The sequence below is a fragment of the Microtus oregoni genome, unplaced genomic scaffold (genome assembly GCF_018167655.1).
Source record: "Microtus oregoni isolate MIOR12 unplaced genomic scaffold, Mior012 000049F_ref0000343, whole genome shotgun sequence".
In the NCBI taxonomy this organism is placed as follows: Eukaryota; Metazoa; Chordata; class Mammalia; order Rodentia; family Cricetidae; genus Microtus; species Microtus oregoni.
This window is the reverse complement of record NW_024543223.1, coordinates 8588656-8614993: the sequence shown is the minus strand read 5'-3', so window position 1 is coordinate 8614993 and position 26338 is coordinate 8588656. Positions and strand designations below refer to the sequence as shown.

The 26338-nt window shown below is 43.6% G+C and overlaps 1 protein-coding gene across 1 annotated transcript in view; it reads left to right on the top strand.

Moving 5' to 3' along the window:
* The window catches only part of Clnk (cytokine dependent hematopoietic cell linker), a 94266-nt gene that overhangs the window by 39521 nt on the left and 28407 nt on the right, over positions 1 to 26338 (top strand). The window contains exons 8-13 of the mRNA XM_041636281.1: positions 3693 to 3718; positions 3928 to 3947; positions 5626 to 5736; positions 15302 to 15329; positions 19015 to 19054; positions 22636 to 22717. Of these exons, the coding sequence (XP_041492215.1) occupies positions 3693 to 3718; positions 3928 to 3947; positions 5626 to 5736; positions 15302 to 15329; positions 19015 to 19054; positions 22636 to 22717 (307 nt within the window). The remainder of the gene's footprint in view (positions 1 to 3692; positions 3719 to 3927; positions 3948 to 5625; positions 5737 to 15301; positions 15330 to 19014; positions 19055 to 22635; positions 22718 to 26338) is intronic.

Sequence of the window (26338 nt, the reverse complement as noted above, 5' to 3'; positions counted from 1 at the left end):
TGAGCCATGTGGCTAACATAGATTTCAGCCGGGCAGGTTACATCTTGCTTCTCAGTGGTCTGGGCTGGAATGGGAGGAATGGACTTCCTCCTTCCTAGCATTCTCCTGTTCTCATTGTCCTACCTCTACTTCCTCTCTGGTTGACCCACCTATACTTCCTGTCTGGCCAATCAGTGCTTGTTTAAAACATGATTGACAGAATACAGACAATTCTCCCACACCACTGGGCTACTGCTATGAATTGTAATATAAGTATCTGATAAGCAGGATATCTGATATGTGACCCCTGTGAAAGGGTTGTTCAAACCCCCAAGGTTCGAGATCCACAGGTTGAAAACCACTGCCTTAGGTGAAAACTAAATATTTCACACGTAAAACCCCAAAGAATTAGATTTCATAATCTGTATTTTAACTTTTAAGTCACCAAGGCTTATACTCAACTTGAGTGACGTCACAGGTCCCATTTGTGGCCACCCAGCTTTGTGTCTTCTATTAAGAGACAAAAATCTTGGCTCCTGTGATATGAGTCTCATTTTCTCATTTTTCAAAAAATCACAGAGAAGGAGAGAAGTAGCCCAGGGAGACCAAACAATTTGTGTCAAGTTATGCAGTTCGTTGATAATAACAGCAAGGCTCGATTCTCAACTCATAAGCCTAGGGAAATGCCAAACAGTCAGGGATCTAAAGAAGAGAACTCAAACACGTATGCCAATGAGGTCTCTGTGCTACTGATGGAGAGAAGCATAGCATACACTTGTAAAGTAAGAGCGAGAGATAAAATATCCCTTATTCCAAATTTATAGAACCAGTTGTTTTCCGTTTCACTGTTTTCAGGGTCTTGCTGTGGAGCCCAGCTGCCCCTGAACTCGTTCTGCAACCCTGGCTGGCCTTGAACTTAAGGTCCTCTTGCCTCCACCTCCTGAGTACTGGGATTACAGACTTGAGCTACCACACTTAACTCTGATTGACTTTTGCCCAAGCTCTTGCATCCACAGCCAAATCACAGCTTCCAGGGTATGAAGACATGGACCATTTCCTAACTAAGCTGAAAACTAGTTTTCTAGATGTCTGTTTCCTTAGGCACACTCTTTAGAACGTAATGTCTATGCGCATTATACAAGCAGAAGTAGGGTGTGCTCGCTTAACACTTTCTCTAAAACTTTCTTAAGTTTGGACAAGTGGCAAAACATTGTGTAACATTCCCCTTCGTGGAAATACTCCCAGCACGCCAGTCCTCACGTACCAGAATGCTCATGACCATGGAATTGGAAGAGATGTCATTTCATAGCGTGGGAAGATCACCTCAGTGATACATACAATAACACACAGGAAGCGATGCATGCATTTGTGTTCCTTATCTTTGTTTTGACGTGACTTAACTGTACAATTCTCTGATCTATCTTTGATGATGTCTATATTTAACAACCAGCTTACAAAATCCTTGCCATTTAACAATCAGGTCTTACAGTGTGGTACAAGCCTCTCCTGTGCATCTCAAAGAGACCTCTAAAACTTCCCCTTCTCCAAGAGGCACAGCTTCAACTTTACATAACACTGTGTCGTTACATTCTTCATGGTTTGACCCCAAAATAGTCAAGCCCAGGTCTGTTAGCTTCCACAGCTGTGCTCTGCTCCCTTCCCCAATCACCTACCTCTCCAGAAACAAGCACCCTGGCTAGAAGTGGGAGCCCTAATGGAAAGGGGAGGACCAGTCTCTTTGCAGAGAATGCTGATTACAGCACTGGCCACCAGAGGGCAGACATGTCACCTCCCAGTGAAAAGCCTCCTCACACTTGGAGGGGAAAAGTCCTCAAGATAGGCCTGAAGGGTCCTCTGGTCTGACTGACAGGAAACTCTTCCCAGCATTGGAGAACACCCGTGGGCTTTGTCAGAATAGCCAAACATCCCCTCTCCAGTCTCCCACTGCACAGCAGAAACCAAGTGTGTATTAGAAGCTGTGCCTCAAAGTTTTTAATAAATAATCATTTTTAAAGACAGGAAGTATGCCTTAATGTGCTCTAATTCATGTCTCCCCCACACAAATTCTGAGGGAGTATCAGAAATCACCCATTCCTAAGCCCAGCAGTTTGTTTCATTCCTGCTGGCTGAGCCTACAGTGAACCCCAGGAGCCAAGGCCAGGCTGGAGGTGTGGTTGGGTAAGTAGAATGCTGGCTTAGCACAACCTAAGGTCCCGAGTTTGATGTGTGCACTACTAAGAAAAACAAATTTTAAAGGTCAGTCTGAAAAAAAAAATCCACTCCAAATCTTACCTTTTTTTTTTTATTATTGCAAATACCTGACCTGTTAGGTCTTTATTAAACAAGGTCCCCTGATGGAAAACAAAGAACCTTGCTGGATTTTAGCCCAGTTGCCACAAAAGATGACAGCTATGTAGTGAGTTACTTCACCTGCCTTTGCTTGCCCATAGGTCACCCAGACCACTTACCTCGTGAAATGTTGATAGCTAAACCAGCAGCATGGGGAGGCCCCTGGCATGGGTGGTTTGTCAGCATGCATGCCTGCTGCAGCTGACAGAGTGGAGGGGAGTCCAGGCCTTTGGTTTTTCTATGCCTCCTAGGGCAAAGGAAATTCCCTTGTCCAGAGCGTCACAGGAAAGCCATGTTCCACCTGCAGCTGATGGCTGTGCATGCATTCTTACATCTTACTGCATACTGCAGCACAACAAGCCATCCCAGACACAGGCGGCCCAAGGCCACAAGTTCGATACCTGTGATTTGTTGCTATTGTTGATAGAATTGCTACTACAATCTTAAGGGAGGGGAGAGAATACTAAACCATGCTAGAGAAAGACCAACATTTTAATAGAGACCGAGGATACACACACAGAGTGTCAGAAAGTTCTGCCACGTTTGCCACAAAAGGCCCTCATAGCTCCCTGGAGTGAGGAATGAAGCTGCAAGCTTGAGCACCCTATCTAAATTGGCATCACAAGGTGTGGGGCGGTGCCCACTGTCAGTGAGAACCCAAGTCAGCACAGCCATCTGCAGAAACAGTATAGTATTTCGTCTAGAATCTAAATTTAGAACCAGCCTGCGATTCAGGAATCCCACCTGTAGTATTCATCAAGGGCATTGAAATTAGGCTTTTGAAGAGCTGTCTCCAATCTGAGTCCCTGCAGCATAATCCATAAAGCAAACATGGAAGCAGTCTGTCTGTGCCCCGCAGCCTGGGTAAAGATATGGTACACATATATACAATGGGGCTTTCTTCAGCCCCACAGGAAGGAAAGCCTACCATTTGTGAGCCCGTGGATGGACCTGGGGACATTACACTAGGTGAAATGAGACACACTCAAATGAAGCTCTACATGCTGTCACGTAGATGACCCTGAAATAACAAAACACAAGGTAGGAGGAAGTGCAAGGTGGTTTCCAGGAGCAACAAAACGGACGATGAGAGAGTGATGTTCAGGGGTCCTTGAGAGTCGCTCTACTCAGTGGTGTCTGCTTCCTAGCCTGTGAGATGCTGAATTTCCCCCACATCTCAGACTCTTGAGCATGCAGTAAGATCCCCAAACTACAGTGTTCAGCACCAGGCCGGGCAACTGCTGAGATCCCAATAAGTATCATCAGTGTCAATCAATATAGGAACAGTTTCCATAGGAGCATATGTAAGAGTATTTGATGATATTTTCCACGGGGTTCACTGTTTTTTCTATCTTGTATTTTAGGGTTGAAATGCACAGAGGAGAACAAGGTGAGTGAAAGCTGTCAAAATGCACCTGTTACTCTTGAAAAGCTCAGGCACGTGGGCACCGGGAAATAAATGCGGCTGACATGTCACTTGAAAAGTATGCCCTAGGGTTTCGGTTACCATTTTCACTTCCATTTGTGAACCAAAACATTCACAACCACTGCCTACCCCAAAACAGTGAATTTAACTCCTGGTCTTCTTTCCTTTTGCAGACTCCTGTGCCGCCTCCACGGTAAGACATTTAAAATCATATTTGTGGTGGCAGGGTGATGGTTCAGAGATCAAAAGCACTGACTACTTTTACAGAGAAACCAGATTCTATTCCCAGCATGCTCACAACAGCCTGTAACTTTATTCCAGGGGACACGTGATGCACAAACAACACATGGTCAAAACACCCATATGCATAAAATAAATTTTTTTAAAATGTAAATTTTTTGACATAACCTTACATGATTTGAGTCAGCTCCTGCAAAAGAGAAGCACAAACATTTGGCCTTGGAGAAGCTGGTCTGTGGACAACAGGCAGCAAGCCTCCATTCTTCCACACCATCAGACAGTCCTACTGTTGGCACACTTCCCTCCTCCATCTATCTTTCTTTCTTAGTATTGAGGTTCAAAACAGGTCACTTCCCATTTTTGACACTTATTTGTGGTGGGTAGTGTGATGTGCCACCGTGCAGATGGGAAGGTCAGAGAGAAACGTATGGGAGTTAATTCTCTATTTCCACTCTGTGGGTCCTGGGGATCAAACATGGGTCCTCAGCTTTAACATCAAGGACCTTTACCTGCTGAGCCATTTCCCCAGCTCGAGACCAAGCTGATCAAGGACACATGTAGCGGGCAGACAGTGTTAAACAGCCTAACAAAAGCCCACAACCTTCTGATTACCATAACGTTATCCATCCCCCAAATCCATTTCTAGCGGCAGCGTCTCTACACTTGCTGTTCTTTCTTCCCAGAATCTTGCTCCCCAAATAGCAACATGGCATGTTCCTTTCTTTAGTGAAAATGTTAGACAGAGCCTGTTGTAGGTTTATCTAGCTGCCCAGACTCATGAGATCAGGAAAGACCCAACATAGAAATCAGTAGGTCAATAATCAACCAGAAATTTGAATTTTCATAAATAAATTGATTTATAATTTAAGGACTTACAATGTATGAATGTGTCCATCTAAGTCTATATGTTTATATATCACATATATTAATGCTTATTGTTGTTATGTTTGTAGACACATAGAGGTGAGAGCTGCAGACTGGGCCACCGGGCTCTGAGTGGGTTGGTGGATGCCTTTGCTCTACTTAGACCAATGTGTCTCTAAACTAAGCATGTCAAGTCACTTCACTCCTCATTCTTCCCTTGCATGGAGTGGGGGCTTCTTGAGCCAAGGACTATGTCTTTCTTATTTCCTTTTGCATCCACCAAAACACATGATGCACTTTGTGGATCAGCACACAAATGGCTGGAGAAAATGGGTGAAACAGGCTTTCATTGACTTGCAAACATTTTCGTGATTTTTGGGGGAAATTTTGAAACTCAGGTCGTCCAGTGTGGAATAAGCAGGAGGTTACTGTTCTCTTTTCCCCAGGCCTGTAGTCTGAATGGGTGGCATATTGAAAAGCCTGTGACACCTGTAGGGCATTGTCACACACGCTACAGAATGCCGAGGATCAGAGTGTGGTACTCTGGAAGCGTGAGGATGCTTGAAGACATCCAGAATGGTCCAGGCTACAGAAAGCATCCTTCACACTTGGGCTTCAAGCCCACAACAGGGGAGGGGAGTCAGGGGGGCTAGAGGGCTTCAAACCCACAGCAGGGGAGGGAGGAGGGGGGCTAGAGTAAACTTACTATCTGAGAAAGGCATGGCTACTGACCTGCTCAATCCTTACCTGTGTGACTCTTCCCACAGGCCCACCATAACCCTCCCCAAGAAGTATCAACCCTTGCCTCCAGCACCACCAGAGATCAGTGTACACTTCTCTCCGAGACATGGCTTTCCAGAAGTCCAGAAGGGGCTCAGGTGAGACCTTTGTCACTGTTGTGGTGAAATGACCAGTAGAAGTGGTAGATAGTGGGGAGGAGATGAGAGATGAGAGAAACCAAACAGGTCCCCAATCTGAATTGCACACCAGTTGGGGATGGGGACTGGAAGTGAAGAGGACATGCCTAGAGGGAAAATGGACTTAGGAACCTGTGTTTGACTCATCGTTGCAAACACAGCTCCATGCGAAAAGATAAGTCATTGACAAAACTGCTCTCTTAAGGACAATGAGGACTACTGAGAACTCAAGAACAATGGCACTGGGTTTCTGATCCTACTGCACGTACTGGCTTTGTGGGAGCCTAGGCAGTTTGGATGCTCAACTTACTAGACCTGGATGGAGGTGGGGGGTTCCTTGGACTTCCCACAGGACAGGGAACCCTGATTGCTTTTCGGGCTGACGGGGGGGGGGGGACTTAATTAGGGGAGGGGGAGGGAAATGGGAGGCGGTGGCTGGGAAGAGACAGAAATCTTTAATAAATAAATAAATTTAAAAAAAAAAGACCTGAATGGTCATCACAGAGAATAGAAAATGCCAGGAAGAAATCAGGACTCAAGAAAAAAATACAAACAAACCATAATGGGTCTAGAAAACTCCAGAAACAATCTAGGACATCCCCCTTGTTGTAGGAGAGCCATTTGTTTATTTCCGACTGCTCAGCCCCGAAATAATCACATAGAAACCATATTATTTGCAATATTGTTTGGCCAATAGCTTAAACATATTTCTGGCTAACTCATATCTTAAATTGACCCATCTCCATTAATCTGTGTATCACCACAAGGCTATGGCTTACCTTGTAAAGTTCCGGTGTCTGTCTCTGGTGGGGCTACATGGCTTCTCACTGACTCCACCTTCTTTCTCCCAGCATTCAGTTTAGTTTTCCCCACCTAGCTAAATTCTGCCTTGCTAGAGGCCAAAGCAATTTCTTTATTCAGTAAAAGTGACACATAGACAGAAGGACCTCCCACACCACCCCCTTGCCAGCTTCCAGACATCAACCTGGAGGACATAAGCAAGCTTAAACACACTTCTGCCAAAAACATCACTGCCTTGCTGACAGATTTGCTAGTCCTCCACCAGCAAGGGGAGTGTACCAGCTGACACTAACCACAAATGTATTGGGAATGTTCTTTCAAGATGGTAGATTTCCAAAAGTCCCTTATTTTGGAAGGGAGGAAGGAGTGTGCTCTCCTTCCTCTGGCTCAGGATGAATGAGGATTTCTCATGGAAGGCTGGAGTCAGCAGGCTGCTAATGCAGGGACAACACTAGGTAGAACTGGTGCCTTGGGAATACCAAAATTCAAGCCATTTTGAGCAACCATAAAAAAATCTTCTGTCTGATTCTGATAGGGACATTAGATGACTATAATTCTGATTCTCCCCCTTATCCTAAACTGTCCCCTCATCTTTTTTTTCCTTTATAGACCCATAAAACTCCTCAGAGAAGTACCCTGTCTTAGTTAGGCTTTTTTTTCTTTTCCTTTGTTGTTGTTGTTGTTGTTTTGTTTGTTTGCTGTGAAGAGACACTACAACCATGGAAACTCTTCTAAAGTGGGGTGGCTCACTTACAGGTCAGAGGCTCAGTCCATTTTCATCATGGCAGAAAGCATGGCAGTGTGCAGGCAGATGTAGTGCTGGAGCTGAGAGTCCTACATCTTTCAGGCAATAGGAGGCTGACTGTCATACTGACTGAACCTTGAGAAAAGAGACCTCAAATCCCACCCCTACTGGGACACACATACTTCCTCCAACAAAACCACACCTCCTAATAGTGCCACTTCCTCTGGGGGGCATTTTCTTTCAAACCAACACACCCCTTCTCTTGTCTAGACAGTTTGTCCTTATATCCCTTAGTCTAGTACCTAGAAAAGAACACAGATCTCAACTGTAACTCCAAAATCCATGGTAGAGATTTTGCTTCTTATGACCTGGCACTGTTTTTTGTATAAGCTTAGCGGTTAGTGTTTGACTGGAAAAAGTGGGGTGCTGGCAGGCAGGCATTGAGGATTACAGGTTTAGGGCAGCTGTCCTCAACTGTAGGTGAGTTTATCCTTGCTCTGGATAGGGACAGTCCACGATATTTAGAGAGACATGGAGGTGGGACCACTTGGAGGAGAGGCAGGGAGGCTTCAGGGCATCTTACAGCGGGCAGCAGAGCCCATCACAAAGGACTGTGGATCGTACCTTAGGATGTCCAGCAACATACTGTGTAGACCTTTGCTAAAGCTGAGGATGGGAAAAAGGGGTTCTGTGTTGCCTCCCACACACCCCACAGGCTAGTGTGAGCACTGGCTCCATGAAGTGTTCAACAGCCCAGATTAAAATTATGGCTGTGAGTCACAGCATGGAATAGGTTTTAGTTTTAATCTATCTGGCCTTGGCATTCTCTCTTCCTAGAGTACACCAAGATTCTAGCCAGGCACATCCACTCCTAAAGGAAAGATGAACCATTTTCAGGGTCCACATTTCTTGGCACAGAGCCTGACATGAACGGCTGTAGATGTTGAACTAAGTAAGGAGGTTAGAAGTTGCCGCAGCTTCCAAACACGCCCATTGTATTAGCAATTTCTCTGCCCTGTGGTGAAACATCGGGACCAGAAAAGACATTTTTACAGCTGTTTATTTTTTGAGATTATAATATTATTATGTCACTTACCATTTCCCCTTTCCCTTTCCTTCCACCAAACCTTCTCATGAACCCCTCCTGGCTCTCTTTCAAATGCATGACTTATTTTTTATTAACTGCTGTTACATTCACATATGCATATGTATGTAAAACATACCCTGCTGAGTCTGTATAATGTTACTTGTTTGTACATTTTTTTTTTCTGAGCTGACCATTTGGTTTTGGACAACCAATTGCTGTGATCTACCCAGAGGAAGGCTATTTCTCCCACTCAGAATTTCTTAGTTTCCTATAGTTCCTTGGGTAGGGTTGAAGCCACATGGTCTCCACTCATTAACTTTGTCATATCTATTGTTGCTGTCCTTATTCAGATTGTACTTAGGAAGTCATGTTGGTGATACTTTATGGGTGTGACACAAACTCCCTGGTCCTCTGGTTCTTACTGTCTTTCTGTCCCCTCTTCCTCATTGTTCCCCGAGCCTTAGGTGGGGGATTTTTCTGTAGATGTATTGTAGACTGGGCTCCACAACTCTCCTTTGGTTGTGGTTTTCTGTAATGGTCTCTGTTGCAATGAGGCATTTCCTTGATAAAGAGTGAGGATTACAGGTATTTGTGGGCATAAGGACAAATGTTTGGAATGCAGTTAGGGATTATGCTGATTTAGTAAAATGGCAGTAGTTGGGTTTCCTCCGAGACCCATTACTTCCCGAGTCCTGGGTGATTGACCAGATTTCTAGTTTAGTGGATCTTAAGCCCAATTATTTAACTGTTAGTTACCACCAAGACATGCATGCCATTACCACACCCTTGGGGTTATTATGCCATGGTGATCATCGGTGTGGTTCATGGGCAGCATAGCTGGTTGGGACTGTTGGTTGTTTCCCTCTTTAGGAAGCTTACATGGTCCTTTCTTACACCATGAAAGCTAGTCCTCATGGAGGAGCTATTCCGATCATCAGTTCCAGCTCAAGAGCCTCTGGGCTCTACATGTGAAGTGCATGGTCTCTTCAGCAGCAGGAACTTTCCTTCCAACGCTGAGGGTCAGTTGAGGGCAATAGCAACAGCCTATAGTACTTGGGAACCTCTTGAACAACCCTGACCAACAACTCAAAATACCATGCCTGGTGTTGGGGGTTTTGTTAGATGGTCTTTGGCTCTTGGAGGGAACATTGTCATTCCAGATGGGAAATTTTCATTTAGACTATATATGAATTTTTAGATGCTGACTTACATACATTATAGGTATTTTAGGTAGATAGTTACTAGTATTAATCCTTATTACTTTTTCAGATACCCTAATTGTTATTTTACCTTTCTCCCTCCTTCATGCTTTGGTTTCCAATGCATGGGTAACACTCTTGATGTCTGCAACTGGGTCGAATCAGTCTCTGTGCTGAAGGGCATTGATCACAGAGCTTTTATACAATTTTAACATATTGGGTTATTTCACCAAGAATTTTCTGGGGGCTAAAGAGATGGATTAGCAGTTTAGAGCTCATACCTAAAAGCTTGTACAGTTCTTGCAGAGGATCCAAGTTCATTTCCCAGCACTAGATGGTAGCTACCAATCATCTGTAACTCCCCTTCCGGAGAACCTGACTCCATCTTCTGACCTCTGGGGGCTTTCTGCACTCGTGTGACACACAGAAATTCGTGCAGGCAAAACACACACACATAAAACAATAATAATCTTTTTTAAAAGAAATTTTCTAAGTGGAAAATTTTGTGTTTCCTGGTTTGATATTATCACTTTATTGGGTCTCATGTCAATGCCTTTTATTTTGGGGGTCCTTGGGAACATAGTTTCTATTTACTTCTTCATTTTTTAGATGTGATAAAAATCAGACAAGATCTTTGCGTCACAAACATCTCCAAAGAGCAATTGCATGTGATCTCATGGACTCCTCCCAGCAGAGCTAAAAATGAAGGTTTTCCAAGGCTGAGGAGAACAGGTGCCCAGGCCAGCAGATGGCACACAGTCTCAGTAAATGTCACACCCATAAATCACTGCAGTTCAGAAAGCAAATCATGTGGGCGTCTTGATGAGGTGCACACAGGCAAAGTCCCAGAGGAGACTGGGGACATGGTCATGAACAAGAGGGTTTTATTACAGGAGAAAGCAGTGCTCTCAAATTCACTTCCGTTCGGACCTTCCTGAGTAGCCAGTCGTTACTGATGATTCAGGTCACATACAAACCGTGCGGTCACCGCTGTGTAAACGGTGCCCTGGAGCTCTGAGCATCAGCCCGGACTACACAGGATGCGGTACTTCTCTTCAACAGCGTCTCTGTAGGTACTTGGGAAAGAGGTGCCCAAAGACGGAGGCTGTGACTTCTGGCGCCCCGGGTACCAATTGCAGGCAATGAAGTGTGTGATCTGCACCATTGCCTTTGCACCCCATGGACGGGAGGTGTGGTTCCAGCTATTGTCTTTCAGCCCCTTCTGTCTGTCCGCTCTGCTGCTCTCTCTTTTGCAGCTAAGCCTTGACTTCAGGAAACAGTGCTAGGTGGAAGCACTCCAATGAAGGATGCTGCCAGTTAGGTCACCTGTCAAAAACCAAACACTAGAGGGGAACTTGACATTGTGAGGACACTGGCTGGATATTTTCAACGGATGCTATGAAACTGACAATATCCACACTTTTTTTTTTTTGCTCAACTTATTTTTTTCCAATTAAAATAATTTTTTTTTCCTCAGAAGAGATACTTACATTCCAACTATAAACAACTGCAACACAAGCTATTTCAAACCAAAACTTTGGACCCGGAGAAATCTCTGTTACAAAGGAAGATAATACATGTTGAAGAGGCATCTGGGACTTTGTAATCCACATAGGCAGACCCTTCCCTTGCCATAACCTTAAAGAAAACTCAAAGGGAAACAACTTTGTGGCTGTGGACTCGCTGATATTTTTCACTCACCTGTCCACAGACCAGACAGCATTGTCCTGAGTATTAACCAACGTTTTCTGTGTTCTAACTGCACCCAGGCCCCTCGTGGAGTCTTTTTATGTGTGCTCTGGAGATTGAACCAAACCTTTGCACATGCCAAGAAAGCAACTGTGTGTCTCCATCCCCTCAGGGAAGCGTCTATGTGTACATATTCAGGCACACCGTGTGGAAGACACTATTATTGCACCCCATAACACTGAGGGCACAGAAATACAGAGCTTACTGTACCACGATGTGTCATTCAAGCTTCAGTGGACTCCATGGGTTGGGGTTTGGGATGGAGCCAAAACATGATTTAAATGAAGCAGTTCATATTTAGGACATGAAACACCTGGGCGACTGGCTGGGACTTCCCCTTTTCTACTGGGATCACATCTGTTTAAGGAATACAGTTCACCAAAAAGTATACTATGATAATTTGGGAAGTGAAAGAAAGCTTTATAGATATCAAAAAAGCATGGCTTTTTAAAGGAACGAAAGTGTGGGTTTCAGAGATATACCAATTCCATTTATGACTGGAAACTAAGGATATGAAAGCATAAATTGTTGTTATTATCACCATCATTATTATATGTGTTTCATTATATATACATATTATTAATAAATATCACTATAATATGTATTGTTACAATGTTATACCACTATTAGGAGAAACTGGGTGGAAAAACTCAGCATCTCTCTGAATCAAGTCAGACTACACTGGTCATCCTATATCAATCTCAGGACAGATTGACAGCCAAGTGTGACCATCAGAGTGCCCGCAGACGTGAAGTATTGTCTTATTCTCAACAGATTCATGCATTCTTTTCTTAAGTAGAACTTTCAACAACCCTCTTCCCTACTGTATAAATTTGGGGTTCAGAAAGGAAATTTACTTTATCAAGAAGGATGGCAGAGCCCGTAGATGACAGAAGAAGGGTCCTAATAAAATCTTTTCAAAACCAAGCCAAAAACTACATGTCAAGAAAGTCCACCTTTGTAGAAAACAGCAATATCTTTAAAGTTATACTAAGCACCTGTTATATCAGGGGGACAAATGTGAGAACTGTTTTGTGTAGTTTGGGGCCACCTTCTAATGGACCGGCTCTGGCAGCTAGAGCATGGGGAAGTACGTATCCAGATACCAGCATACCCCACCGGCTCTGCACAGAAAGGACTTAGAGAGTTCTGGTGTTCTGCCTGAAAATTCACTTTACTAATATGGAAGATCCCAAAGCTCACCCCTGTCCTGGAGCCCTATTCAACTTGTGAGGTGCATCAGGGATTTATACATAGAGGTCTTTATCTAGCCGGAGGACAGCTGCTCCACCTGTCCTACAAATATGACTGAAGTCAAGCAAGGAAGCATATGGAATCTTAGAGAGCAAGCTTTGCTTACACAGTCAGTGAAATCCTCTTAAATATTTGAAAGGCTTTTGTAAATTGAGAATATTTGATTTTCGAATACTGCTCATGCTGACAGTGCAGGTTCAAATCCTAACTTCCCTTCACCCTTTTTGTACATCTAATAAAGTCAGTATGTAAATATAAAAAAAATGCAGGCCCTCTCACACAGTTCACACTCTTCCCAGAGCTGAATGTCATGAGTACTGTAACATAAATCTACAGTTCTAGGATCACCTCTATGATTTAAGATGGATTTTCTGGGCCTGTGTGTGCGTGCATACACATGCACGCATGCAAACACAACGCATTCAGATTCCTGCAGAAACCATAAGAGAGTATCAGATGAGAACTCCTGGAACTGGAGTTACAGGCAGCTGTGAGCCCCCCAAGGATTGTGGGTGCTGGGAAATGAACTTGAGAGCAGCAAACACTTTTAATCACTGATGGAGGAGGGTCCGATAAGAGGCTAGAACTAATGGGCCAGGCAGTGTTTAAATGAATACAATTTGTGTGTTGTTATTTCGGGTGTAAAGCTAACCATGCAGGAGCCGGGCGGGATGAAAAGCTGGCCTGCCCGCAGCTCATCTCTACAAATCACTGTGCCTCCTCTCCAGCCGCAGTTTCTGCATTAAAAAAAGATCATTATACAGAGCTATATAAGTCCATTTGCATGTAAGTATATAATGCAATTTGTACACATCACATCTTAATTTAAGCCAGTCACACAGCATCTTTGACATATCATAATCTCAAGCATTGAAAACATTGAGGTTAGCTCAGTATAACCACAATATAATTAAGAGTATGGTATCGGTTCTATTTCATTATCCCCATTCATATCTCTTTTTATCATGAGCCCAGACCATGGGGACTGGGTAAGACATTACACCTGAGGCAGCTTTTTTAGGCTTTGCCTCGTATAGCCCAGGTTGGCCTTGAACTCCTATGCTTCACGCCTTTGCCACCTCAGTACATGGACTGCAGGCCTGAACCACCATACTGGTCCATATGGCACTGGGGAGCTAACGCTAGAGGCGATCACTCAACCCACCCACTAAGCAACCTCATTGGTTTCTGCTTTCATTTACTGACTCTTGTGGATAATGTAGCTCTGAACTCCTATGTGCAAGTGTTTGTGCATGGCTTTAATTCTTTTGGCCATAACCCAAGCACACCATATTCCAAAGCCAAGGAGTGGCTTAGACCTGAGGCCAGCAGCTATGGGCTGCCTGATGGGGTCAACTCCAAAGGTCTAGATGCACAGCTTCTCTCTGAGATTGGCAATGTCATCTTAACCTTGCAGCATGTTCTTCTTATCACTCATACACCCAAGCAGGTGGGCAATACACTTCACCCCACATCCTCCCCTGGCTGGCTCACCAGTCTGGCCACAATGTGCCATTCTTACCCACTGGCTGCCACCGATTCTTATTTTCATCTCTAGTTGTTCACCTAATAATCTCCCAAGATAAATGCCCTTGCCATTCTGTGAGAACAAATGAAAGTCGGAGGTTTGGAGCCCTGTTCAATTTGTGAGATACAAGTGATTTATCCTTTGAGGGCTTTATCTAACAAGAGAGCCACTCCACCTGTCCTATAAATATAGATGAAATCAAGCAAAAGAGCATATAGAGTTTTAGAGAGCGAGATTTGCTTACAGACTCAGAGAAATCCACTTAAATATTTGAAATGCTTTTGTAAAGCAAACATACTTGATTTCCGAGTACTGCTCATGCTGGCTGTGCAGGTTCAAATCCCAGAAAGAAGAACTTCCCTCATGCTCAGGAGGTAAAGCGCTTGCAGCCCAGCATGAGGATCTGAGTTCAGATCCCAGCCCCCACCTCCAAAGCCTGCTGTGTCCACAGACACGCGGATTCCCTGTAGCCAACAAACCTAGCAGAAACAGTGAGAGACCCGGTTTCAAAAGATACACACACATGCACGCATACGCACGCACATGTACATGCTCATACCCATACACAAATGAGCACTGGAGGGCTTGTCCACATATGAAACATTTGATGTTTGCTCTTCCAGTAGCCACGTAGTCGGACGCCGTATTGGATTTCCTCCTTCCCATTAATTTTGATGGCTTTTCTTCTGTCTCATTCTCCCTTTGTCCTGCATTCTTTCTTTGGCCTTCCTGGGATCTTGGTGCCCCTGACAGCTTTGTATTTAAAGCTCCCTTTCTCAGAGTGAAAAGCCGAGAGCTTGCTAAGCAGAGGGCTGAGTGAGCTAATGCAACCTAGCATGGGAGCTCAGGTGTCAGGAAGAAGAGGGGGTGACTCAAGCCACGCTAAAGTGAGAAATGAGTAGTATATCCATGCGCCTCCTCTCACCAGCTTCCACACTGGCTTAGTGCTTCTCCTTCCCTTAGAAAACTACAAGAAAAATAGCCTGGTTTCATTTTATAGGGCAGTGATGAATTCACACTGGACTATGGGCTGTTAATTTGGCCATGAAAATGTAATCTGAGGTTTATAAGGTTCAGAATGATTTATCTTGCTCATGATAAATTACCCTTTATTTAACACCGTATTTCTTTCTTACTTACTTTCTCTTTTTTTTTCCTTGCAGGCAGATCAGCCCTAAAGACGTCTGTGAGGTAAGCAGCTGTTTTGTCTAACAAAGGGGGAATTTTGTGTGTTGTCTCTGTAAGAAGCAAGATGCTGCTCCCTTCAGGCAGCAGGGAGCACAGGGGCTGCCTACTTGCTCTCTCTCCTTTCTTCCTATTATTTATTTTGCCTTCCACTAGAACTTGGCATCACCCTAACAACCAGGCTTAGCTAAAACACACATTCTTACATCTTGCCAAGATCTTTTCCTGTTTTTGTCTGAGCTGCAACTGAAAGCCATTTCTCCAGTATGAAAGCCCACCAGGAAGGGTCAAGGCCATGCTGTGGGCACACTAAGTCCCCACCTGGTTGGGTGGTGTAAAGAAGGATCTAGTTCAGTAAGTTACCTGCTCTGACTCAAGCTTACATGGACTTTCTTGCTCTCCAAGTTGGTGCTTATTGGGTCCCATGTGATCTTCACAAAGCCGTGAACTGGTGGTTTTCAACCTTCCTAATGTTGCGACCCTCATGTCATTGTGACCCCCACCATAAAATTATTTTTGTTGCTACTTCCTAACTATAATTTTGCTACTGTTATAAATCGTAATGTAAATATCTGATATTGGGACCATAGGGAGTCAAGACACACACATTGAGAATCATTGCCTAATCAGAGAAAGCCTGGATAGGAGCTGGCTGCCAGAGCTTCCCCACCTGGCAGAAGACGGGACATGGATCCCATCATTCTGATCTGCTTCCTACATCTGTGGCTCTGCCCGGAAAAAAAAAAAAATAGAGACAGTGAAAATAAGTTTTTAAAGGTTAAAAAAAAAAAAGGAAAGGAGAGGTACAAGACAAATAAAACATTTCTAGCTCACTCCACTATGTTAGTTAACAGAGAAAATCAACACATAGAACAAGCTAGAGAGATTCCACTGTGCTTTTCTAATTGTGTTTGATTGGAATTGGAGCCCTCAAGCACAACAGTCAGCAGGGCTTCAGCAAGATAAAGCAACAGCCCTCCCAGCAGCAGGCTTCTCATGGTGTGCACGGGCCTCCTTCCCTTTGCCTTTGACAAGCCTAAGAACTCGGGCCCGTCTCAGACCCAGCACTTTGAACTGCAGGAGAATACTCAGTGGGGAAACTTTCAAACTGCTCGTCTAAAATGGACTCATTACCCTTTATACCTGGCCTATGGATTAGCTTTGATTTGCTATCCACAATACACATACCCTCATCCCAGAACCCCAGAGATGCTAAGGTCTTTAAAACAAAGAGGCCTTCAAACAAGATGCAGGATGCCTCTCTAAGCAGATTGCTGCTAAGGGCTTCTTGTCTGCAAAATCAAGACGAACCAAGAGAGCTGGGCTCAAGGTCAGTTACTCTCAGAGTAACTCTGGGAACCTGGTCACAGGCGCCACCTTGTAACTTATCTAAAACAGTGATTCCTAATATTTCTAGATTTCACAATCCTTTGAATTTTTCATGAAAGGTATAATAAAGTTTCCTTATGCCCACAAAAGAAAATATGATTTTATTTATAATCAGATCATTTTTACTTCATAAGGTTCCTAAGCCATATCATGACATTTCCATCCCCCTGGTTAATGACTGTCTTTTCTTGCTGATTCCTCATGGCTTCTCAGAAGAGGCAATGTCTGGAATAGACTTTGGAAGTTATTTGAAGTGAAGTGCTAAGCCCACTATAAAATTCTCTGCTTCTTCAGGGTTTGAGGGTAGAGCCAGGCATGGTGGTATATACCCGCAATCATCCCATAGGGTGCCAAGGCAGGAGGATTTTAAGCTGAGACATAAAATACATACTGGGATCCCGTCTCAAAATTGTGTGTGTGTGTGTGTGTGTGTGTGTGTGTGTGTGTGTGTTCAGAATGCAAGCCTGCCCAATAAACATGTAGATTCTTCTTAACATTCATGTTATGAAAGAGGCTTATAACAATTATAAACTGTTGGATCTATTAGCTCAGGCTTATTATTAACAAGCTCTTACATATTAAATTAACCCATAATTATCTACATTTAGCCACGTGCTTGGTACCTTTTCTCTGTGAGGCATCATGCTTCCTCTGCATCTGGCTGATGACTGCAGACTGAGCCTTTCCTCTTCCCAGAATTCACCTATCTCTGCCTCCCAAGAGCTGGGATTAAAGGCATGTGCCAGCACACCTGACTATATTTCTTTTTTTAAGGACTTTCTCAATCCTTTTTTCTTTTCTCTCCTAAGCCTATGTATATTTTTAACACACTATTAATCATTTCGATATTTTTCTTTTTTCTGCATCTGTCTTTGCTGTATATTTCTATCTTTTTCTGATCATGTGAGTCTTTAGTTTGCTAGGGACATGACAAGGATTAAAGTCACAGCTTTGGTGACTGGATCTACCCCACTCCTTAGCTTTCTGAGAGTCTGGCTTTGTGGCAAAGGTACTGGTGGAAGCCATGCTTTTACCACAATTCTATGGGATTTTCTAGGTCCATGCCACCACCAAGAAGTCTGATGCTGGCTGCTCATGTGTCTGGTGGCAGAGCCTCTTAAAGAGTTGTGAGGTTTTTGCTGCTAACACTGGGCCAGAAAGGCTCTCTTAAAGGATCTGTGCCTCTGCTTGCCTCTAGCAAACAGAGCCCACCTGAGAAAATGCTTGTACCAAGAAGTCATGCTTAACTCTGTTCTTTTATGCCTAGAATCCCTTCTCAATCTCTTTCAGGTTTTATGTGGATGCAGTTGCCCCACGTTGGCACCATTTGTAGATGAATGTTTCTCTCCTGCCCAGTCCTGCAGTCATTCAGTCCTGAAGAAACACACAGAGGCTTATAACAATTATAAATAAACTGTTTGACCTATTAGCTCAGGCTTATTATTATTAACTAGCTCTTACATCTTAAATTAACCTATAATTATTATCTATGTTTAGCCATGTGGCTTGGTACCTTTTTTTCCGTAAGGCATCTTGCTTTCTCTGCATCTGGTTGATGACTACAAACTGAGTCTTTCCTCTTATCAGAATTTTCCTACTCTGGTCACCCTGCCTTTACTTCCTGCCTGGCTACTGGCTAGTCGGTGTTTTATTTAACCAATATGAGTGACAAATCTTTACAGGGTACAAGAGCATTATCCCACAACACATTCAGGAAGTCAACCACTTCTAATCAGAGAAAGAGAAAAAAATGTTTGGAAAGAGGAATAGCTGCATCTAGAAACAATAACATATTTTCTGTTCATTTTTAAAATGCAGATGTCAAAACTATAAAGCAATTACAGCCCCATACTTGAGCATGATCTTTCTTATTTCATAGTCTTTCTTCAAACCTGTTTTGTGTGTGTGCATGCACACATATGTATATATTGAAAACAAGCCCCATGCAACCTGTATATTGTGTATCCTTATTCCATTTTTACATAGATATCTGTTATGTCTGCATAATATTTCATTAACCAAGTATAACACCAAAATAAACAATTCCAGTGTGTATGTGTGTTTATATATGTGTGTGTACATGTGCGTGTACATACATGTGTGTGTGTGGTATATGTGTGTATGCCTGCAGGTACGTGTATGGGTGTTCAGGATCATGTGTGTGCATGTGAAGGCCAGAGGAAGACCTCTGTTGCTCTCTGTGTTAGTCCCTTAAGATCCCTCTCAAACCCTGAAGCTACATTGACTTGCTAAGGCTCCCAGAATTCCCCTATCTCAGATGCCCCCTCCTGAATCACTGCAGTTACAGGCACATGTGGCCATGCTCCACATTTACATGAGTGGTAGGGACTAAAACTCAGGTCCTCACACTTCGACAGAAAGCATTATTCTCCCTGGCCCCTAAATGAGCACTTCTTACTCATCTGGACCTGTAGACTATTTTCAATGCTCTGGTACTGTAAGGAACAATGTCATGAACATCCTTGTGTATGTAATGTAGCCATATTTGGTTTCTTAGAAAATGAGTCTCACCAATCCAGTTGTTGGGATAGAATATTTTAAAGACTTTGATAACTATGAGTGTACAGTTCTCCAGTAGTTAAATGAACTTTTAGCACCATTGGCCAACTACACAGTTGTTATATCATATACAGAAGATAAACCTTGGTTTTTATGTAATCTTTTTATTTGCAGATCTCCTTAAAAGTCTGTACTAACAATAATTTTCCCCCAAACTCCACTAACAAAATTTCCAATACACACAGTTACTTTTCTGGTTAATTTTGGGTTAAATTTTCTGTTGCCTGAAGTTATTCACCATTATCTTTTTTAAATTCAATGCAGGTCCCTGGAACAGAAGAAGGTAACTGTTTATATTGGTCTTCTTATCCTAGACTACCACACTAGGTCCTAAGTCTAGGTCTCTAGAGTTAGCACTGTGTGGAAAGTAAGGTTTGAATCCTGGGATCTATAGGGGGCATGTGTGATGAAGTCATCCAAGATGAATGTAAGACTTCATAGGCTATTCCAACATCCTTTGGCATAAGGAGAATTATTAAAAATAGCAGTAGGACAGTGTCTTTCTTTATCTATATGCACTAACCAAAAAAGGCCACACCTCTGCCACTTGGGAAATGCATTGTTGTCCCATTGTTAAGGACATCTTGGTGTCTCCTTGAGGTCAGTGTCACGCATGTGCATGTACATGTCCTCATATACACATGTGCATACTAGTGGTCTTATTCATGTAGAACAAATGCAACCCAAAGCTTGTTAAACAGCAAGACACTGAACAGCAATGTACCTTTATGCCTATTTTTAAAATACTCTTCCTCATTAGTTTAAAATGACAAATTATTATTCAAAAGGCCAGTGTCATGGTGCAGAGAATTAGCAAGACACACATGGACCAAGGAAGGAGCAGCGGATTGGAACTATGAAACCTGTTTTCAACTTACCATGTGTCTTAGTTCGGTTTTCTATGGTTGCAATAAAACACCATGACCATAAACATGGGAAAAGGCTTATTTCAGCTCACAACTCTCAAATCACACTCTATTCCTAAGGGAAGTCAGGGCAGGAACTCAAGGCAGGAACCTGGAGGCAGGAGCTGATGCAGAGGCTGTGGAGGAATGCTGACTAATAGTTTTCTCCTTATGGTTTGCTCAGTCTGCTTTCTTATAGCATCCAGGACACTTCCCACAGTGGGATGGGCCTTCCTATATCAATCATTAATCAAGAAAATGCCCCAAGGGTCAATATTATGGGTGGGGGCACTTTCTCAACTGAGATTCCCTGTAGCTTGTGTCAGGTTGAAATCAAACTATGTGAGTCTGAGTTGTATTTCCTCTGTGAATCTCAAGTTGTTTCTGTCCTATGCAGAAGAAGATAAAATACTTGGAAGAGGGGCCTACCCAGGTCTGGGAATTCCAGGGTCCCTGAGAGAGAACCAGGGACTTGTTAGCAACTGAAATAACTGTGAAACCAAATGAAATCTACCGTGAATCTTAATGTACTAAGACATCCAGAAAACCTTGCAACCGGCTTTGATGTAGTGATGTAACATGTGGCCTTGTTAAGCTCCAGAGGGGCAGATGTTCCAACTGGCTAGTGATTTTTATGGATGTGTGATCAATGGGCCTATCACTGACTCAAATGCTATTGCAAGTAATCACAGTCCATTCAATTAGGAGTGTCCAGTCTATGGTCAAGCTTGGGCAGAACACAGAGCAACAACCCAAATTAAGGCAAGATGGCCAGGGTGTGCATGCTTCCATGGCTCTATAGCTCACCATAACTCACCATAACAGGAACAATGCTTTATGAGTCTCACATCAGAGTATAATCAAGGTCCCTCATAAGTATCAATGGCTGGTTAATGAGAGCTGATGAGACGCCAAGGACAATGGCAAGGGGTTTTGATCCTATGCAATGTGCTGGCTTTGTGGGAGCCTAGCCAGTTTGGATATTCACCTTCCTAGATATGGACGGAGGGGGGAGGACCTAGGACTTACCACAGGGCAGGGAACCCTGACTGCTCTTTGGACTGGAGAGGGAGGGGGAAAGGAGTGGGGGGAGGGGGAGAAGAGTGGGAGGAGGGGGAGAAGGGTGGGAGGAGGGGGAGGGAAATGGGAGGCTGGGAGGAGGTGGAAACTTGTTTTTTTTTTTTTCTCATTTTCTCAAAAAATAAAATAAAATAAATAAATAAATCCATCCATGATGAAAAACAGGAACAGTAATGGTGCTAAGGAGGCACGACTGAACTTGGTTTTTTCTAGACATTTCTGTTGCCAAACATTCTTGCCAAAAGCAGCTTGTGGGGATGGGGGATTAGTTTGTACTTTAAGGGCACAGTCACTCATTGAGGGAAATCAGGGCAGGAACCTGGAGTCGAGAACCAGGAAGAATGCTTCTTGATGGTCCCCCTCCTAGGCTTATGCTTAGCTAGCTTTTTCAAACAGCCCAGGGACACCTGCCCGGTGGTGGCACTGCCCACCGTGGATTGCACTCACCTACATTAATAATCATGATAATCCCCCAATGACATGAATATAGTTTAATCTGATCTAGGCAATTCCTCAATTGAGGTTCTTCCTTCAGGTTACTAAAGGATGTGTAAAATTGACTGTTAAATTTATCTAAGACGATGATCAAGGAGGAAGCATGGAGAAAATAGATCCCTATTGGTTACCAGCTGGTAGCTGCTGGCGTACCTCAGAACCGTGGAAGATCACCTGCTCTAGCACAAGAGGGAATGAGAAGGCAATGGCTTGTGCAGATAGTACATCGCTGCCCCCACAGCAGTCCTTCGGCTTAACGCTCTCCACATCAGGATGCCATTCACCAGTCAACTCTCAGAGGCCCCTCATTAGCCACACAAGGTCAACACTGTATCCTGAAGCATACTTTATGTCCTTTATGTCAATCACTCTGTCCAAAACGTTCTTCCTGCTCTACTTGTTTGCCATCTCCTTTAATTTAAAAATTACATCTCTCTCCCTGACAGTAACTCCATTTTCTAGCAGAGAACCTACTCCATAAATGTTACACAGTCTCACTGAACTGTGTGAATAAACCAACAAATGAATGAGTGTATGGGTGTATGATAAAGCCAAAGTTTTTTTTTAAAACTAATTTATCTGTAATACCCCTTAAAATGCCTTCTGATGAAATAGTTTGTATTACTTGGAAAATCCAGTCATATGTGCTCTAGGCTGTAAACAATCCATGCAATTTTACAGCCTCCAGAAGGTAGTGCTCCTAGGGGGGAGGGGAGAGCGGGACTGTAGACTATATGAGTTTATAGTTTCTAAAAGCCCCTAAGGACAATGTGAGGACTTAAGATATAGCCATCCCAGTGTTCTCCTGGAAGCCCTCAATTATATTCACTGTGCAGTCTGACCCAATATGTCATACTTTCCAGGATCTTATCACCAGGAAAAGCCAGGACCTTCTCATCCATCACAAAACCAAGCCACAGGGAAGAGTCCACCTGCCATCGCCAGGTAAGGAGGCAGGAATACCTGTTATTCTCATGTCAACAGATATGCATCCTCTTAGATCTTACACAGTGACTCACAAGACTTCTAAGAACAGGAAATGTTAGCCCTTCTACTCTTCAGCCCAGTGACAGACAGGTCTCAAGGAAAACAGGGACATCTCCATCTGCCACAGAATCTAATAATGCCTGCCTGCTATTTATAAATGATTGGGTGTTACAGGAAACTAAGGGGCCTAAAAACAAATAGTAACTAGATGGGATGGATGCTGATCAGTGTTGTAGGAAAAACGGGACATCTCCAGCTGATCTCAGTTCATGACTGCATCAAAGTCCACAGACACATTTGATGAGTACTGTGTAGGTAAGCAGGTGTTGAGAATGTTACTTCTGATGATGTAATCATGATCAATTGATTGTGACATCATCACCTTCACTGAGGAGTGGAAGAATCAAGAGAGATTCCTTGACCAAGGTCGCTTGATAAAAATTAGTAGTGGCTTTCTCAAAATTAGTGCTAACTTTTGCAAAGTTTGGACTCTGAGTTGCCTCTGTGAGACTCTGGCTAATGGCTGTGACCTCAGTTCCTGACCTTACACACTACATCCTCAGCAGATACTCTCCAGCCCCCACATTATCCCTCTCAGAAGGACATATGCATGTCTATTCTTCGGACTACTTTCCCCACAGTTACTTCTCTCCTACGTGAAAACACCTCCATCAATTACACCCAAGGTTAGAACCACACTGAATCCAGGACATTGTTTCATTCATTCCTCAGATGGTAAAAATGAAGTCCAGGGAGACAGGCTTCCTTGACCTCTGAAGTTAAGGGGGGGCAACTCCAGAGCCTGAGCCCCTGCTGCCATAGAAACTTGATTCTAACAATGCTGCCCAATAGTCATGGCTCTCCTTGCGCATGCCCATAATTGAGATGCTGCCTTGATAAATAATATTTACTGAAAATGGCCACATTAGTGATTGAAGAGAAAGGCTGTAAAGTAGGAGCAACTAGATTCACTGCTGAGCAACGAATTTGGACAGTGTTGGTGTCTAATCTTAAAACAGAGCCAGGAACATAGCAAGAACCTAGTAAATGACTTCTCTGGATGATTGCCAGGCTGTGAACCTCGGAGCATCATAAGCCCCAATTCCCTTCTCCTGCCTCGTTTTCTTAATGTGTCCTGTTTTGTACCTTCAGTAAGCTCTCATCCTTTGGCCTGCAGAGATTAGGACCATAGCATTGTAGCTCTTAGGAGACTATTTGCTACATAAGTCCCTATCCGACCAAACAGCCTTTCTTACACCGATTTTCTAATGGAGGGTAAATCACACTTGAGAGAAGAAAATGAGCTATTCCATCTGGCCTCTACCCGTGGTAGTTATTTGATGTGGTTTCCGCTTATTTGTTTGTTTGATTTGTTACACACAAAGTCTAACTTTAACTGTTCTCTTAATTAGCTACCTCTCCTAAGTCTCCTTCTTGGACTTATCTCCCAGAAGAGTACTAAACGAGGGTGGTAACTGAGTTCATCTCACTGGCCCCTTCCTGCCACTGAAGACATGAATCTCATTCGTCTCAGGGTCAAGTGCTCTCCCCATGTCAATGACTCCCAAGTCCCTTTCTCCTGACCAAGCCCCTCTGCTTGGCATCCAATTGTACAATAGGCCCTTCCCTTAGAGAGGTTCCAGACACCAAAAAACAATTGTGTTAAAATCTGCTCTTACTTCCAATACCACTCCCAAACTTTCCTACTCCTGCTGAGGGGAACCCTTTTCTAACCCAAAATTCTATCTCCAAAACATGTCTTGAATATACCCATTTCTCCTCCCAGCTCTATGCATAGACCAGCCCCCACCAACTCTTGCCTGGACTACTGCAACAGCCTTCTATTGACACCAAGAGCATCCATCCCACCCCATCTCATCCCTATGGGATTACTTCTGGGCTCTTGCAGAATAACCTACGACTTCTCCTCTTTGAGCCTTCCCACCTCCCTGGAACATGCTTCCCCATCCTTTACACTCTGAGCAACTCCTCATGTGTGATCTCTCACACCACAGCAGCTGACACTGCATACTTTTCCTGGGACATCTGTTGGTTCCATTAGGATTCTCCACAGCCATGTCTTCCCTGCATAAGTACTCCCCACTAAAGAAGAAACCGGGTCTCTCTTTCATTTCATAGTCCCCCAAACATACGCTCATTAGAAAGTGTTCGACCTACTTGTTGGTCTTAGTTGTTTTAAAATGCTGTGTCTATCCTTACAGACGATGTACTTGGTACTTAAAAGGTTCTTGAAGGACACCCCATCTTGTTCCACCTCCCTGGAACATGCTTCCCCATCCTTTACACTCTGAGCAACTCCTCATGTGTGATCTCTCACACCACAGCAGCTGACACTGCATACTTTTCCTGGGACATCTGTTGGTTCCATTAGGATTCTCCACAGCCATGTCTTCCCTGCATAAGTACTCCCCACTAAAGAAGAAACCGGGTCTCTCTTTCATTTCATAGTCCCCCAAACATACGCTCATTAGAAAGTGTTCGACCTACTTGTTGGTCTTGGTTGTTTTAAAATGCTGTGTCTATCCTTACAGACGATGTACTTGGTACTTAAAAGGTTCTTGAAGGACACCCCATCTTGTTTAGCATTCCCCACAAATTCTTTAAAGTCAGAGAGAAGCTCTGTGACTCTTTTTTCCCTCATTTAACAGAAATGTTGCATTGGCTCCTTGTGAGGGGACACCAGTTTTAACAGTCAAGAGCTTGGATGTCAGAAGCGTAATCAGTGATGGGGGCACTGTCTGGTTCTCAGACCACCTGCAAGCATTTTCAATTATAAAGCCAGCTGTAAGGTCCTTGGGCTTTTGTGGGGGCAACAAAAAGCAGACACGCCCTCGGTTGATTTCACTGGTGCTAGGAAAAGGTCAGGTTGCTTTTAATTACACTAGAGGCTTCCGCCAATAGCACAGTCCTCGGGATACAGCATGGCTCGTGTAATTAGATGGCATTCTATCAGCACCTGGAGCTTACGTTGACGTTGACGGGAACACAAAGTGAAGTAGAGTGCAAAGTGCAGATGTGAGTGAGCAGTCCTAGTCACACCACGTTTGTGATTAGAAGTGTATATTGCTGGGTTGATTGATTTGTGTTATATTTTCATAATCCCCTTTTGTGTGGAATTCCTTGGGATCCCCAGCATGTTTTTTTTCTCATCCAGCTCACATTTTCAAAAGGTGGGAATTTTTATGCTTCTCTTCCTAGCTATAGCTGCCTCCCAACTGGTAGACCATTCTATAGAATTAGAGCCCCACAAAGGGAGGAGCTTAGTCCTGCAGCAACTTGATATGCCACGCTTTGTTGACACCCATGGGAGGCCTGCCTCTTTCTGAACAGAAACAGAGGAGTGGATGGGGAGGGGGCAGAGGAGAAGCAGGGAGGAGGAAATGGGAGGAAAGGAAGGACAGGAAACTGTGGTCGAGATGTAAACTAAATTAAAAATAATAAAAACATAAATTTAAAAAAAGAAAGAATATGAGCCCCAAACACACGGATGTTAGTAGCTACAAGACAAGGCTGAACTCAGCTTAACAAAGCCAAGAGTGATGACATGGTCTCACAGAG